The 16920-nt window shown below is 59.7% G+C and overlaps 2 protein-coding genes across 2 annotated transcripts; one reads left to right on the top strand and one right to left on the bottom strand.

The window, feature by feature from the left end:
• The first annotated feature begins 3735 nt into the window (after positions 1–3735).
• Positions 3736–13362, top strand: DTX4 (deltex E3 ubiquitin ligase 4). The gene is made up of 9 exons (XM_080618474.1): positions 3736–4062; positions 6900–7623; positions 8467–8528; positions 8645–8806; positions 8938–8999; positions 9296–9448; positions 10120–10281; positions 10631–10720; positions 11109–13362. The coding sequence occupies exons 1-9, from the start codon at positions 3852–3854 to the stop codon at positions 11340–11342; spliced, it is 1860 nt and encodes a 619-aa protein (XP_080474600.1). The 5' UTR covers positions 3736–3851; the 3' UTR covers positions 11343–13362.
• A 4-nt stretch (positions 13363–13366) lies between these two features.
• On the bottom strand, positions 13367–16440 carry MPEG1 (macrophage expressed 1; the record flags this gene model as incomplete). Its single annotated transcript, XM_080618473.1, has 1 exon — positions 13367–16440. The coding sequence occupies one exon, from the start codon at positions 16438–16440 to the stop codon at positions 14281–14283; it is 2160 nt and encodes a 719-aa protein (XP_080474599.1). The 3' UTR covers positions 13367–14280.
• Positions 16441–16920: the final 480 nt, after the last annotated feature.

Consider the following 16920-nt stretch of genomic DNA (forward strand, 5'->3'; position numbering starts at 1 on the left):
GAGGCATGGGGTGGGGAGGCGGCAGCTGGGGACGTGCCTGGCAGGCTCCACACAAAGCGGCTTTGTCGTGGTGGGTGGTGGCAGCACTGAGCCCACTGAGCCACTGAGCCCAGTGCCAGGAGTGTCTTCGTGGGCACCGGGTGCTGTGCGAGGACAAAGGCTGACACTGAGCAGGGGCCCTCAACTTCCATGCTGCCCACTTGGGGAAGGTGGGGCTCCAGGGATGGGGCTGCCCTGTGGCACTGGGGGAATTTGGTAGCGCCCAGTTGTTTTGTGGGCGATGCCCGAGAGGTAAAACATGCACTTTCTTCATCACCACTTTCTGCCTGACCTCAGTTTTGCAGATCAGACTGGATTATTTGCAATGTTTCTCTGTTTCTGCTTCTGGGAATAACAATTTCTGGAATTTATTTTTTTCCCGATTAGTCAAAGTGAGCCCCTCTCTCAGCAAATGTTTCTCTTTCCCAGTCTCAGCTGCTTTGTGTTCTTGAAACCATCTTGCTCTTCTCCCCTTGCAGCCCCGTGCTCTGCAACAGCCAGGTGCTCACATCCTTGCCCACCCGCTGCCCATCACCTTCCCAAAGGCAGGCACAGACATCTCGAATGCCGCACATCCAGTATCGAGTCTTGCCACCCGCACAGGCTGGAGCATAGAATCATAGAATCAACCAGGTTGGAAAAGGCCTTTTAAGATAATCAAGGCCCAGCACTGCCAAGGCCACCCCTAACCCATGGCACTGAGGCCTCGTCTCCACGGTGTGTGAGCACTTGCAGGGCCGGTGCCTGCAGCCCTGCCCTGGGCAGCCTGTTCCAATGCCTGAGCACCCTCTGGGGCAGGAATTGTTCCTCAGCTCCATCTAAACCTGCCCTGGTGCAGCTTGAGGCCGGTTCCTCTTGTCCCATCCCTTGTTCCTTGGGAGCAGAGCCCAGCCCCTCCTGGCTCCATCCTCCTGTCAGGCAGTTGTAGGGAGCCATCAGGTCCCCCCTGAGCCTTCTCTTCTCCAGACTGAACCCCCCAGGTCCCTCAGCCCTTCCCCATCACCCTTGGGCTCCAGGCCCTGCACCAGCTCCGCTGCCCTGCTCTGGCCCCGCTCCAGCACCTCAAGGTCTCTCTTGTAGAGAGGGGAGACCCCTTTTCTCCCTTTGCAGTTGCCCGGGTACGAGGTGACCTTCACGTTCCCTGGAAGCAGGTTCCAGCAACTCGATCCTCCTGCTCTGGGGCTGGCGGTGCCACAAGCTCAGCTTGGGCACTGCTGCCACACTGAGGGTCGGAACAGCACTGGGGATTGGAGGTGGATGGGGATTGAAAGTGGATGATGTTGCTCCAGGGGCTTCCTGGGGCTGTGCTGAGCAGCATCACTGCCACTTTTGCAGCCTCACTCCTTCCTTCCTTGCTGGCAACACAAGGTGTGTCTGTTTGCAGAGCACCCACAATGCTTTGAAACGGCCACAGTACAAAGGAACAACATAAGAACACAAGCCATAGGCCAGACCTGCGCCTCTAGCTGAGTGAGAGGCTCTGGAGCTTTCCCTTCCAGCAAGCCCCCACCACACAGCAAAGATGTGGTGATGTCCAAAGGGAACCACTGGTGAACTCACTGGTGAGAATGAGGGCACCTGATGGCCAAGCTCTCTTGCTGCTGGGAGGCCGTTTGGACTTATGTTGTTGCAGGCTGAAGTTGATCTGGGTGGCTGGAGCTGACTGAAGCTGTTGATTTTGGAGACAGATACGAAGAGTTTAAGGGGAGCACAGTCATACCCACATGGCTAAAGCTACTGAGAACCCTCAATGGCCTCCTGTAAACTAAATACCCACCAAAAAGCCATCTGAGATTGTGCTTTGGGAAGAGATAAAGGATTCGCAGTGCTGGTGGGAATGGGGAAGGGGGGGGTGTGCTCCCTAATTGCAGGGGGAAGGAGCCACCAAACCACCAAAATAAACCCACAGATGTGTTTAATTGAAAAAAACCCAGATCTTTGGGCTTAACATTTGGTTGGGTTGGGCACCCTTTGTGGGACTGGAAAGGTTTCAAGGTGACTGAGGCAGTTCCCTAGCCTCGGGCATGCCTGTACTTGGGTGCCGGCATTGGTGCTGGGTGTTGGGAGAGTATAAATTCACCATGCACCAGGGGCAGGTGGGTTCAGCTGCACCAGCCCCACCAGCTCTCCCAGCCCCTTCCACCATCCTGCACCAGCATTATTGTGCTGGCTCCTGACACTGGGATCCTGAGCCAGGGGTGCTGAGATGTTCACCAACACTTTCCTTTTTAATAGCAGGAAAATCTTTTCCTCCATCCTGAGTCAGCAGAAAGGATTTCCCTGGGTTTCCCTGTTGTGGCTTTGGCTGCACTCTCTGCCCCAAAGGAGCGGGTGAAAACCACCAATGCCACGCTGCCTTCTCACAGGAAAGCACACTTCCAGCATAGCCCTGCATGTCTCTGGCAACAAGTCGGAAGGAAAGATTTGTTTGAAGTTCTGTGGTTTGCCTCCTCCTCTTTCACCATGGTCCTCGCCAGCTGGCAGCACCGCAGTTACTCTCCACCTTTTTCTTTTCCATTTTTTAACTTCCCTTCTTTTTTTCCTCTATTTAGAGCTTGCCTAATAGTTTCTCACCACAAACACCACTGGCAGTGCCTGGGAAACAGGTTTGCCAGGAGAGGAGCTGCACTGAGAGCTCAGGAGCATTGAGCAGCAGCACTGTGGGCCCCATGTCCTGGCCTCTAAGCTGACATTGACCATGAATGGGGGATTTGCCAGGGCTGGAGAACCTGCATGCAGGTTGTACAGTTCTCCCCGAGCCAGGTAATGGCCGTTTCGTTTAATAGCCAAGAAAATGGTTTTGTGTCTGAGCACCAGAAGAGGTGAGATGATGCCAGCCAGCACTTACTGTTGCCAACATCCTGCTGCTCAGGGGTGCTCTGGGAAGCTGCTCGTGGGGCTCAGTGGAAGAACAAGGTCAGAGTTAACTTTTCTGGGGCTGCGGGGATGAGGCAGCGCTGATTGCTCTGCTCCCAGGGAGTCTCAGTAAAGCGGAGGTGCCCGCGCACACCTCCGGCGGAGATGGGGTTTGGCTGCACCAGTTCCAGTTTGCACAGCAAATCCCTTGGGTAGCGACGCAACACGGAAGCCGCAGGAACATCCCAAAGGATTTGCAGCCTTGTACTAGCGTGGAGCTCGTGTGCACTCCCCAAAAGCCCCTCCCGGGGAATACAAGCAGCGTCCCGCAGCCCGGTCGCGGTTGCTGGGGTGCGGCCCGGGTGCCCTGCGAGGCACGTGTGGATCCCGGGCTCTGAGCTCAGTTCCGTTCACCGCGGGCCGTGCCCGGGCAGCTCCCGGGGCAGGTCCCTGTAGGCCAAGGCGCTCGGACGCGCGGCTCTGCCACGGCGCACGACGGGAGTCCGGCCCCGACGTCCCGCCGTGTCGGGCGCGTGACGGGCTGTCGCACAGCGGCGGGTGCGCACCGGGACCCCCGGCCCAGGCGCGGGGGACGCCGGGGGCTCGGGGACTTGCAGGGTCGGTGCACCGGGACACAGGAGGTGGAGGGCGCGCGAGAGGTGCTCCCGGATCCGCGGGGTAAGTAGGGTCGAGACCCGCCCAGGCTTCCCCCCACCCCCTCTCCCGCGTGAATGGTTCCTGCCGGCCGCGCTCCCCCACTGTGGCGAGTGCTCGACGCGGCCGCGCCGGGCGCGGTTACGTCAGGGCTGGCCCCGCCCCCCGCTGCGGCGCCGAGGGGCGGCCCGTGTTCCGCGCCCGCCGGAGCCGGCCCCGGGGTGGGGGCGGGCAGCGTCCTGCGCCGCGCCGAGCATGCGAGAGCCGGCGAGCCGGGCTGTAGCGGCCGCGGCGGCGGAGCCATGCTGTTGGCCTCGGCCGTGGTGGTGTGGGAATGGCTGAACGAGCACGGGCGGTGGCGGCCCTACAGCCCGGCCGTCAGCCACCACATCGAGGCTGTGGCCCGCGCCGGGCCGCGGGCAGGCGGCAGCGTGGTGCTGGGCCAGGCCGACAGCCGCCTGGCGCCCTACATCATCGACCTGCAGTCCATGCACCAGTTCCGCCAGGACACCGGTGAGTCGCCCGGGCCGGGCCTCCCGCGCTGCCCTCGCGTTGGTTTGTGCCGCTCGGCCTGGCTGCACGTTGCACCGGGCCCCCGGTCTGGCCTTGCCGTTGGACGGCGGCCGAGGCGCAGCTCTCCCCGCGGCTCTCGACTGCACGGTGCTCCCGGCTTCACACTTGAGTTGCGCGGTTCGCTGCCGGGCAGCGGGGCCGGACTTTGCACCGCACCGCGCCACCGAGCCCAGCCAGCGCTGCCCGCCCTGACCGCCCTGGTCCCTCGGGCAGCCGCGCGTTGCCCTGCCCGGTCAGGTGCTTTCCTGCCTGGTACCATTGGTCCGGATTCGTTCTGCATCCCAGGGCCCTTGTTGCATTGCACTGGTTGGTGTGAAGTTGCTTTGCTGCCAGGTCCGGTATTGCATGGTGGTGCCTGACCTGAGATTGCCTTGCACGGTGTTGCACAATGCCGTGCTGCCGGGCCCCATACTGCATTGCCTAAGCCGGAGCTGGGCTGTACTGCGCTGCCTTTCCCAGTCCTGTATCACATTGTGCTGCCTTGCCCTGCCTTACATCCCTTCCATCCCATCGCCTGCTCTGCCATCATGTTGTTGGCTTTACTGCTGTGCTTGGGTGCTGCACTGCATTGCACTGCATTACACTGCTTGATCCTGGATTGCATTGCTTGGTCCCATACGGCACCTGGGTTTGCCTTGCACTGCCCTGTGCAGCTTGCCCTGGAATAGCACAGCTTTGCGCCTCAGTACCCAGCACCATGCTGCTGCCAAGCCGTGCCTGATGCTGCCTGAACCCATGCTGCCTGGCATCACCTGCTGCCAGCTTGTGTTATGCCGTCCCGCCTGGTCCCCAGGTGCTTGTCATATCACATGCTGCCCAGCCTTGCTTGTGCGTTCCTGGTCCCATGCGGGGTCATGCTACCTGGCATCCTCCCTGCTGCACCTCCCTGAGTCCTGTTGCACGCTGTGGCCTTTTCTGCCCCACAGCCTCTATGTGTGGAGCCTGTCCTCTGCAGACCCTGCCCAGGCCGTGCCCCACCATGCCTAGCTGCCTCTGTGCTACCCTAGAGCTGCCACCATCCCCAAAGACCTCGTGCTGTGCAATTCTTGTGGGCAAATTAAGGCACAGGCAGCTGTGAGGTCCCCAAGGTGATGGTTTGGACAGGTGAAGGGGTATTTGGTGTGTGTGGGAAATGAGCAGGCACTGGGGGGGTCCACAGGGTAGGGTGTGTGAAAGGGCTTCCAGAGTGGTGGGGCATGTATGGTTTTGGATGTGGGTCACAGGCATCCATGGGGGAGAGATTGGCACAGGGGATTTGTGTCCCCCAGCATATGATGGCCACAGGGAGGGAACCAGCCAATTTCCTCATCCCTGGGGCAAGGGGTGTTGAGTGCTGTGGGGTGCTGGACACTCTCCTTTGTCCTCCTTCCCCCAACAGCCCTGGGGGCTGGTGGGGACCCTCCCCTGCCCGGGGGTGTGGGGATGAGGGACCTCTGTGGCAGGGCTGGGGGCCAGCCTCTGAGGGCTATTGTTGCCAGGAAGGAGGCCTGAATGGGGGATTGTTCTGTGTCTCCCTGGGTTGCTGGGGATGTTGGTATTTTGGGTCATTAAACAGCTCTGATTTGGGGGGGTCGCGACCCTGGCAGGGCCTGAATAGCTATTGTCCCTTTTCTTCCCCTGCTGAATGGGAGGCCGGCTGGCCACGCTGGGCTGGGGGGACGCCCGGCATTCCCACACCACCGCCCGGGGACTGACAGATGCCACATGCCGCTGCTGCTGCCCTTCCCGCCTCATGCTGGATTAGGATAAATTGCCATCCCACTCCCCTCCAGCCCTGCTTTGTGCCACCAGTGCCAGCAGCTCTTCTCTCCCGGGTGTCCCTTGGCTGGACAGGAACAGTGGTCTGGCTTCCCTGGGGTGCAGCTGCACCTCATTCTCCGTAGCAGGGTGCTAATGTCATTAGTGCTAATAAACAGCTTTTTGTTTTTCCTTTTTAGCCCACTTTTTCATGGAATGTGTTCCTGTATTGGGTCAGGTGGTGGTGACTGCTCTCAGTGGAGGGGTGGGGGTAGAAAAGGACTGAAATTCTTGCAGGCTGTGCGAGACACGTGGTGAAAAGCTGAAGCAGGCGGCTTAGTATTTCTTCTCTTTGAGCCTTCTTGTTCCTGCTGCTGGCAGTGGGGCTGAGCCATGGGGTTTTGCATGAGTGTGGAGGCAATGATGCTCATGAGCTCATCTCACCTGCTAACCAAACAATTCTGGGCACCAGAGGCATGCTCAGGATGGGACCCTGAGACTGAGCCTGGCCATGTTCATTCCAGGGATCAGAGCTGCCCCTTAAATCTTTTATTATCCATCCTGCTCTGGACCTGAGAGGGAGATGGGGCCATGGCAGGCACTGCAGGAGTCTGGTGTCTACATGCCTGGTTTCATCAGGCTCCCACGGAGGGCCCTGAGAGCAGGTTGGATTTGCCAAGCTTGTGGTTCTGTTTCCCCATCAGGACTGGGGCTAGGAGGGCAGCTGCCACAGTAGACCAATGGGGTGAAATCTGGCCTTCCCTTACTGGATGCACCCCAGTGCTGTGTGTTGTATGGCCATGAGGCTCCCTGGCCTTTCAAGTGTGGCAGTGGCAGGGCAGTTTGCAGGCAGCAGTGTGGGGACACCAAGGCACAGCAGTCCCCTGGCAGGGTGGAGACAGTGGCTGAGCCAGGAAGCCAGAAAACTGTCCTGTCCCCCTTTGGAACAACACTGGCAGGGCAGGTTGGGGTGGTTTTGCTGCCTGCCTGCAGGTGGATGCTAGCGCCAGGGCCTGACAACATCTCTCACCCTCCCTTAGGCACTATCCGACCTGTCCGGCGCAGCTACTATGACCCGTCTTCAGCGCCAGGCAAGGGAGTTGTCTGGGAGTGGGAGAATGACAGTGGAACGTGGACGCCCTATGACATGGATGTGGGTATCACCATCCAGCGTGCCTACGAGAAGCAGCACCCTTGGGTGGACCTGAGTGCCATTGGCTTCTGCTATGTAATCGACTTTGCCACCATGGGCCAGATCAACCGTCAGACCCAGCGCAAGCGCCGTGTTCGCCGCCGCCTTGACATGGTCTATCCTCTGGTCTCAGGCACCCTGCCCAAGTCACAGTCCTGGCCGGCCAGCCCTGGTGCGGCGGCAGCCCCCCCAGTTCCAGCCTGTGCCTGTCCCCAGTGTCTTCTGGTCATGAGTGTCAAAGCCACTGTGTCAGCCACTGGCCCTGGCACTGCCACCCTGCAGCCCCGCAAAGTGCCCCCTGCGCCACCAGCCACCTCCAAAGCCCCAGTGCCAGCCCCGGGGGCCAAGGCACCCGACAGCGTGGCTGCGGTGCGTGGCTCACTGAAGCCGCTGGCAGCCCAAGGCAGCCGGCGGCAGGCAGCCAGCGCGCCGGCCTTGAGCTCAGCCAGCGCCACTGCCAGCCCTCCTGGCGCGGGCAGCAGCAAAGCTTCCCGCCCTGGCCTCGGCACCCTGAACCGCAGCCACCTCCAGCGCCTGGCCATCGCCCAGTCCCGTGTCCTCATTGCCTCTGGGTGAGTCCTGCAACGTGCGAGCCAAAGGGTAGCTGGGGGGAGAACAGGGTCAGTGTGAGCTTTGGGTTGTTTTTTCCCTGGGGCACAGAGGGGCAGCAGCCCCTGGGGGCTCCCCTCTGCAGGGGTGCGATTGCCCCCGAGCCTGGTGGGAGATCTCATGGTCTCCAGCCTCCCGTGGGCAGAGGGCTCTGCTGGGCCCCTCGCCTTCCACACTGGTGCCTGGGGACTGGAGCAGGGATGGGGTGGCTTCTGCATCTCAATGAGTAAGCTGAGGCTGCTCTTTCTCTTGGTGGCAGGGGATGACTGGGGGACTGCAAAAGGCCCAAAGAAAAGCCATTCAGAACCCATGAGAAGGGGTCCCTCCAGACCCCCACCCTCCGAAGACAATTTTTTTCAAGGGAGTGGGCATTTAATGAGCCTGTTTCTCTGCTTTGTCTGGCTCTGCCATGAGCCTTCTGTCGCAGCCTGCCCCCTTTCCTCTCCCTCTCCATCCTCCCCCTTCCCTCCACTCCTGACCTGGGAAACTTTCCCATGGAAGAGAGCCCTAAGGGGAGGGGAGAAAGAGCTCTGGCAGCAATGTGGCCATAGGAGAAAAGAGTTAAAAACCAACAGACCAGCCCAGGGAGCAGTGACAAAAAGGGGCTGTGAATGGAGGCGCAGTCAGGGTTTCTAAAGAGTGAGAGAAAAGGCGGCGGTGGGGCAGGGGGGGCATGCCGCCCCATCGGGGGATTTTCTATTTCCAGCCTGTTCAGTTGCTCAGGCAACTATTGTCTGGGCCTGGGGCCTGTGGGGCTGTGGGTGCCTGCTGCCAGCCCTGATGTGCTCTCTGCTGGCTCTTTGTAGGGTCCCCACCGTCCCTGTGAAGAACCTCACAGGCTCTAGCCCCGTCAACCCAGCATTGGCAGGTGAGGGTGGGTGACTGATCCCCCTCCCCAGGGGGAAGTCAGCCCCAGCTGGCTGGTTTTTGGGGGAACATCTGGGGTTCTGGGTGCTGCTGGGTGATCAGTGCTGTTTCACCCAGGGATCACAGGGATCCTAATGAGTGCAGCTGGGCTGCCCGTCTGCCTGACGCGGCCCCCCAAGCTGGTGCTGCACCCCCCTCCTGTCAGCAAGAGTGAGATTCAGTCCATCCCTGGCATCTCCCACTCCTGCCGCAAGACCACCAAGAAACAGGCCAAGAAGGGTAAGAGGAGCTTTTCCACTTGGCTCCTGTTCCTGCTTCCCTACCTGGTTCCCCTATCCCCTCCTGCTGCGCCCAGCAGTGGGTTTCCCCCACGCTGCCATCCAGTTCCTCTGACTCTTGCTCTCCCACAGGTAAAACTCCAGAGGAAGTACTGAAAAAATACCTGCAGAAGGTGCGGCATCCGCCGGATGAGGTGCGAGCAGCAGGGGCTGTGCTGGGGTATCCTGGGTTTCTCTGACCTGGGAGTAGCAACTGGAGACATGGGTGATGCCTCCGTGCCATGCAGTGGTCTCCCACTGCCCCTTGTGGCTCTGCCCTGTCCCTATCCAAAGAGGGTCTCTGTGCCACACGCACGTGTTGGCCAGCCGCTGCAGCCGCCCAGGGGTGGGTGCTGGTCCCTGGGCAAGAGCTGGGCAGCTCATCAGCCCCATGGCCTCGGTGAGGCTCTGGCTACATCCATCCTTCTGACCCTTCTCCTCTTCCACGCAGGACTGCACCATCTGCATGGAGCGCCTCTCCGCACCCTCAGGCTACAAGGGACCCCAGATGGCCATCAAGCCTGACCTGGTGGGGAAGCTGGTGAAATGTGGCCATGTCTTCCACCTCCACTGCCTGGTCGCCATGTACAACAATGGCAACAAGGTATGAGGCTGTGGCCCTGCTTGGTGGCTGTGCTGAGGTCCACCTGCCCTCAGCGAGATGGTGCTCAAGTCCTGGAGGCTCAGACCTCCCTGCTCTGGTAGGGAGTTTAATTTTCAGCAGCAGCAGCACTTCAGGACCGTTCAGTCACAAACCAGGGTCGTGCGGGTGTTTTTCCCCCGCTGTGCCCAGTTTTGCATCCCTGCTTTCCTTCCCTGCTTAGTGAACTTTGATCCCTGCGTGTTTGAGCAGAGCTACCTGGCGTCTGGTGCCAGGCAGTGCTTTTCAGCACGTGCTGGGCTTTCCTGAGCCCCCTGCAAATGGCCTTTGTGCTCAGAGTCCTGAGGAAAACATGTTAATGCATTTCACATGGCTCGAGGAGGTTGAAATATTTGCCATCTTTTCCTCTTTGAAATAAAAATGTAAAAAACCCAAGGCAGAGGTAGGGAAAGTAACAAGGGCTGTGAAACTGGTGAGGAAGAGAAACACAGACCTTGGGGGTTTGGTTGAAGTCGGGTCATCGTAGCAAATTTCTCCAAGCCCTACCCCTGCTTCCCAATTGAAATTACTGATTTCATGAGGAAACCATCAGCCTGCGCTGCTCAGGGATGACGTGTCCAGTCTGGCTCATTGCTGGGAGATACTGGTTTCATTATGTTCCCCTCTTCTCTCAGGATGGAAGCCTGCAGTGTCCCACCTGCAAAACCATCTATGGTGTGAAGACGGGGACACAGCCTCCAGGGAAGATGGAGTATCACATTATCCCTCATGCGCTGCCTGGCCACTCTGACTGCAAAACCATCCGCATCATCTACAACATTCCCCCGGGGGTGCAGGTGTGTCCCAGCCCCATGCCCAGTGGGCTATGTGTATGGTCCCCTATGGGAACTGGTGGCCCTTGTCATGCCTTGGCTTGGGGCTCTGGGTTCAGTGATGTCTCAGGAGCTGTATGTCCATAAGGATATTGTGGGAGGTCTGAGGTACGTCTGCATGAAAGCGTTGGCCCTATCTGCTTAAGTCGCAGGGGAACAGGCGGTAGAGTTTAGGGTCACTGTGCTGGATCATGTCCACCCAGCACAGAAGCAAGCAGCTCTGCATCCACCAAGGTTGGGGGTTACCATGTGCCCAGAGCATCCCTCTGAGCTTCAAAGGGATTTTGTTCTTCTTCCAATCCACACACTGCAGGGACCGGAGCACCCAAACCCTGGGAAGAGCTTCACTGCCCGTGGCTTCCCGCGGCACTGCTACCTGCCAGACAGCGAGAAGGGCAGGAAGGTAAAGGGCAACCAGGGCTGCCTGAGCCAGCCAGAGCACACTCAAGGGTGTATTGAGGGGGAGAGGGAGCAAGCAGCTACTTGGAGCATGGGGAAGTGCAGATATAGCTTATGTAGGCAAATTTGGGTGGAGGTTTTCCCCACAGCCCCACATCATGCTCTGCAGGAGTCCAGCGATGTTCCTATGTACTGGGGGAGCTCTGCAGCCTGGTCCACTATTCCAGTTGGGGTAGGACCCTGTGCTGTAATCCCAAATTTCCTGGAGGGCTTGGCTGTGGGTTGCTTATGTTGCCGGGGCATACTGGGATGATCAGGTGTACCCTGAGCAGAAGCAGGTGCTCCCTCCGCAGTGTTTGCCTTGCTGCCTGCCCCAGCTCTCCCCTCCACAGGTACTGAAGTTGCTGCTGGTAGCCTGGGACCGGCGCTTGATCTTTGCCATTGGGACCTCCAGCACCACAGGCGAGTCAGACACGGTGATCTGGAACGAGATCCACCACAAGACGGAGTTTGGCTCCAACCTCACTGGCCACGGCTACCCTGACATCAACTACCTGGACAATGTCCTGGCTGAGCTTGCGGCCCAGGGCATCACGGAGGAAAGCCTGGCACAGGAGAAGGACTGAGACTGCAGCAGTGAGGCAAGGGAAGGGGCACCTGTGCCACTCCTGAGGATAAAGCTGCTGGAGAAACCCACCTGGGTGCTTTGCAGGGAGCATCCGTAACCCCTGCTCCTGGTGGCACCCACCCAGTGGGAGCATCTGTAGACTGGCTGGGAATCTAAGAGAAGGTCCTTTTGGACATCCCCTTTGCTCCTGTGGGAAAACCTTGCCCCACAGAGCTGCAGGGCTTCACGGTGGCCCTGCCATCCCCTCTGGCTGGTGTCCTGTCCCCACTGCTGCTGTGCCAAGGGCTTGGGGAGTGCCAGGTTCCCCTCTCCTCTCATCCATGGATGGTCCCAGCCTGACCTGATGCCCCTGACATCCATCTGGGGTTGGGACCTGGCCTGGGGTGGGAGCGGGGCCATGGGAGTCCCCCTTGCTCTGCCTCTTCCCTCAGCCATCTGTTTGTTCATTTGTCCTGTCTGGTACCTCCCCACTGGTCTCCTGTGTCCATGGAGGTTGGGGGCCCTGGTCTGCTCTGGCTGGCCCCTAGCTCTGTGCCCCCTTCTCCTCTTGCCTGTGTCTGAGCTGTGCCCTGCAGGGTTCCCTTGTCTGGGCTGCCCCCGTCCTGTGCCGGGAAGGGAAGGGTGGGGGGGGAAGGGGGTGCGCATGTTTCCTGGCCCATCTCCTGCCCTCCCTTTAGTGGGTTCCTTGAACTGTTCGTATGGGGGAATCCCCGCCGTGAATTTTTATATACCTCGTGTTTGGGGGTTTTCGTATATATGTACATATAGGTGGTGGCATTCTGTGAGGTTGCCTGGGGGGAGAATGCGATGCTGTGGCCAGGCTTGGTGGCACTTGGGGTGATGAGGGGACAGGGGCAGCACTGCTGCCCTACTGTGGAGACCTCACACCCCAAAGAGGGTCTGTGCCCCATGGTGGGGCTGTCACCTGTGGGTCCCCATGGGGCCAGGCGCAGGTGGAAATCATTCCCCTTCCTGCTGGGTCCCAGCACCGTCCCCAGAGACCCCTGAGGGGAGAGGCAGCCGGCAGTTAATTGTCACTGGTTTTGGGCTGGGGCCAGGGAGGGTGGCATGGGAAGACATTATGGGTGATGGGGGTTTGCATGGGCATCTTGGGGTTCCTGCCAGTCCCTGGGCACTTCATAGGGCCTCTCAGAGCCACCTGTGAGAGGGTGCTGGGGAGGTGCCTGCAGTTCTGGGGGTCCTGTGGGGCTGTCCCCATCGGTGGGGTTGACTGTGTTCATGTTCCTGTCCCGCAAGGCCCTGGGATTTGAAGGGTAGGACCCTGGGGTTGGAGAGTGGAGCGGGAGGCAGCCCCCACCACTGCCCATGCTGACCCCAGTCCTGCACTGCTGCTCCCAGGGCTTTGGGGCTTTCTTGCCCATTTTGTTGCATTCCCCTCCTGGTTATCCGGGGGGGTCACCTCTCCCCCCTGTCCCTGGGGACAAAGCTGCGGCCGGGGGGGCCGTCCTGCTGTGCATCGTTCTGTTGTCGTGGCTGTTTGAACTCTCCCCTGCCTGGGGGTGCGTTGGCCCCCGCCAGCCGCCCCACGGAGCGAGGGCTGGGGGTCAATAAAGCAGATGGCGGGGATGCTCGCTGTCCCTGCACGGCCTGGCCTCTCTGTTGTCTTCTGTCCGTCATCTGTGTGGCCAGGTGAGCGAGGGGGCACCGCAGGGGGGCCCCGGCACCCTTCGTCCTCTGATGCCCTTTTGCATGGAGCTGTCCCCAGCCTTCATTAGCATGGGATGATATTTTCTACCTCAAGGAAGAAAACCTCTTTCCGCAGGAAAACCGCGTTTTGGGCGGCTCTGCAGCTGGGGATGCTGCTGCAGTGCCATTTCTCCACCGCAGCCCTGGACTTGCCTGCTGCAGAGAACCCCTGTTTGGAGCTATGCAAACCCCTCCCATGGCCTGGGGGAGCAGGGGGAGCGCCCCTCGCCCGCGCTGTACCCATCACACAGACTCTTCACAACGTGACCTTTTTTTCCCTTTTTTTAATGCTGTGTTCCCTCCACAGTTTCTGGCTGAAATAAAACTGATCCGTGCCTCTGCGCGTGTGTGTATATCTATCCTGATAGATATACATGGAGACAGGGGCTGCCCTCCCACTGCAGCCGGCAGAGATCAGTGGCTAATGCTGCGCGTGTCTCCATGAGGTCGCCCTGCTCCCTCCTGTCTCGCAGGGAAGTGTTGCTCGTTCCGTCTGTGCTGGTCCTGAGTGCTGCAGGTCCCGGGGCCTCTCTGCAGGACTGGGGCTCTTCTCCTCAGGAGTCAGGCTCCTGCGTGCATCCTGACCCGGTTTTTACAACGAGCAAGTCTCCACTGTGGATGTGCCCAAGCACTGCTGGTGTTCTGTGTGTGGGAGAAGGGAGGGTTGCACAGCTTTCCCTGTTTTTCTGGGGCTAGCCTGAGGGGAAGAAGATGGCTGTGCTGAGGGTTTCTTTTCCCCTGGGCACCCCAGTGTCCTGAGCAGCCTGTTGAAGGGGACACTGAGTCCCCTTTCTCTGGCTTTGGGATGGGGGCATGACTGCAGTGCAGGGGAAGCTCATTTCATCTCTGAAGGGGCAGAGCCCCAGGACTGGTTGGAAGCGGAAGATGCAATCATGGAGGTGCAAGGCCTGGCGAAGGGATGTCGTGGTGCGTGCTGGTGACAGGTTGACCCTGGGACTTGGCCTCCGAGGTCAGCTGGAGACAGGTGTCTGAAGGGCCATGGAACCTCTCAGGAGCTTGACACTGGAGCTTGGAGATCTGGAGGGCAGGAGCATGTGTTATCCTATGGACAGGTGAGCCTGGGGCCTCTGTGGGGACAGGGACCCTCAGCTCCAGGGGGCTGCTGGTGCTGCACAGCTTTGCCTGTGGAAGGGGTGGTGGGAAGGGGGCTTGGCCTGGGTTTGAGGGACAGTTGGGATGGGAGGGGACATGGGATGGGGACATGGCAGTTACCCCAGCAGCCTCTCTGGCTCTTGCTGGTATCCCTCACCCACAGAGAGCACAGTGCTGTCCTCCAAGCTTGCAGCAGGGCTGTCCCCTTCGCCCACTGCACGGTATCCCTTTGCCTTGTACCTCCAGCGGCTGTAGCAGATCATTGCCAGGATGGTGGCCAGCCCCGCCAGCACTGCTGCAGCGATGCCGGCCACCTCGCCCCCTGACAGCCTCCGGCCCCTCACCATCTCTGTTGTGTGCTGGATTTCCTCTGGCTGGGCTGGCCGCCACACGTGGCTCTGCCCATCCCTGACCCAGGCGCTGCCCCCATCCTCACTGCTCACCAGCACAGTGTCGATGGCCGGCGGGCTGGTGGGGGGCCGGGTGAAGGGGGGCAGGCGGGCTTTTGGCAGTGAGCCCCCTGTGAGGATTCCAGCCTGGATGCAGTATTCCACCTGGCAGCTATTGCTGATGAGTGCCAAGTGCTGGCTGAAGCCTGGAGGGCATTTCTTGGCATGGAGGTCCTCGGCAGTGCCCTGGTGCTGCCTTGCCCAGGGGTTCCCTGCCTGGCAGCTAAAGAAACCCCCAAAAGGCACTGCATACTGGCTACCCTCCTCGTAATCCTGGCTCACGCACACCATAAGCTCATCGAAGAGCTTCAGTGGGAAGTACCCCAAGGGGCAGGATTGGGCACCGGTGACGAGGTTGACGCTCTGGCTGCTGAACAGCCCTCCAAAGAGGTATCCCAAGCCTGGGGCCACTGTCCTGCTCGCAGCACACCAGTAGGCACTGAATTGCACCCGGGAGAGCCAGAAGACATCCTGGCACTTGCGGTGACAGAAGATGCCCAGGGTGCACTTGTTGTGGCACTCCAGATGGCTGTGACCTTCCTCCTGCTCCTGCATGGCCAGCAGCACTGCAGTGTAGGTGGGGGGGCAGGAGAAGGCCCCAGTGAGGGGGTTCCTCTGCTCCAGCCCCCGGCAGAGCATGCTGGTGTCGGGGCCGGCCAGCCCGGTGCACTCCTGGAAAACTCCCCCGAAGGTGAAATTGATCATGGCACCCTCGCAGGAGCCATCATCGATGTTGGCATGGAAGTTGAAGTTGGGTGAGGTGGCATCAGTGCAGCCTGGGTAGGTGTTGAAGGTGTAGTAGTGGCGGATGGCCATCTCCACGTGCCTGGCCAGCTTCTTTACTGTGGGGGGTGGCAGCTCTGGCAGGGTGCTGGGCTTGATGAGGAAGTACAGGGGCAGCCCTGAGCGGTCGAGAGCCACCAGCTGGTTTCTGGTTCCCTCCTGCCAGGTCTTGAGGGTGATGCCTGGGTAAAAGGGGGTCCCACCAATGCTCTCTACTCTGGAGCTGGTGCGGTTCTCCAGATACTGCTTGGTGAAGCCAGAGCTGACGTCCAGGGACTCCTCGCTTTTCACACTGATGATGCTGTGGAAAGCCACACCGGCTGAGGCTGTGACAGCACTCCGTTTGGCCCAGCTGTCCTTCAGGAAGGTTGCCTTGATCTGATCCTCCTGCACCAAGCTTGCTCCAGCATCCACAGACGTGATGATGTGGGTGCCATAGTTAAGCACCAGCACCTCTGCCAGAAAGTCAGCCATGCGCGTTTGGTTGTTCTCCAAGTGGCTGGCGATGGTCAGCAGCTCCTTCTTGAAGCTCTTGTCCAGGACTGCCCCTGGGTCGACCTTGGCTGTGTAAACCAGGTTCCTGACTTGCACTCGGGTGGTGACAGCATGGTCTTTCACTTGGTGGGTCTTGGTCCTCTGAAAGTCATACGAGAACTTGCCATTGATGGAGGAGAAGAGGAACAGCTCCAGGTTGATGGAGGCAGAGGTGATGCTTTGGTAATCTTTCCAGGACTCGATGATCTCAGAGTTCATGTCCAGATTGCTCTGCTTGCGAGGTATAGTGAAGACCTCATCCGGAATGATGTAAGATCCATCTTCTGTGGTCTTACACAGTGAGTAGTCCAGATGGATGACTTTGCCCATATCCAAATTCCTGAGGTTATCCCAGCCCCCCCCTGGCAGCACTTCCAGACCTGGGAGCTTCAGGGCCTTCTTGCACTCCGGAAGCCCAGTGGAGGGGGACAGTTCCTGGCTCTGCTCAGCCTCTGTCACCAAAGCCACTGACATGGAGGCCAGCAGGACCCCCACCAGCAGCCAGCCCATGGCCAAACCGGCACAGGGCCTTTGCCAGGCGTCCAGGCGCTGGGGCTGGAACGGGGAAATGAGCTGCTGGGGCTGTAGCTGTGGGTGTTTCCCCCTTCGGGGGGTTGAACAAATGAAAGGGAAAGGAGAAGTGAGAACCGAGGATTGTGAAAATGGCCGAGTGGAGCTGATCAAGTGCGTGGGGAGCAGCATGTGGAGGTGCCCAGAGCCCAGAGCCTCCCTGTTGTGAAAGCTCCCTGTTCCTAGGAAAGCTGCTTTGCAAGGGATGGAACAGGAAGAAACCTCTCTCTCATCTTGTCACTGTGCCCAGGGAATTTCACAGTGTCCCTCGGGCATTGCCTGTGTGACTTCCTCAGGTTAATCCCTCCTTGCTCCTGAGTGACCCTTCTTGCCATGCAAGGGATCTGTCCCCAGACTCTTGGCCAGGGGGTCCCACTCACACAATGGGGTGAGACCTGTCCCTTGGTCGCATGGACCTTG

This window comes from Psittacula echo (assembly GCF_963264785.1).
Source record: "Psittacula echo genome assembly, chromosome: 5".
Lineage (NCBI taxonomy): Eukaryota > Metazoa > Chordata > Aves > Psittaciformes > Psittacidae > Psittacula > Psittacula echo.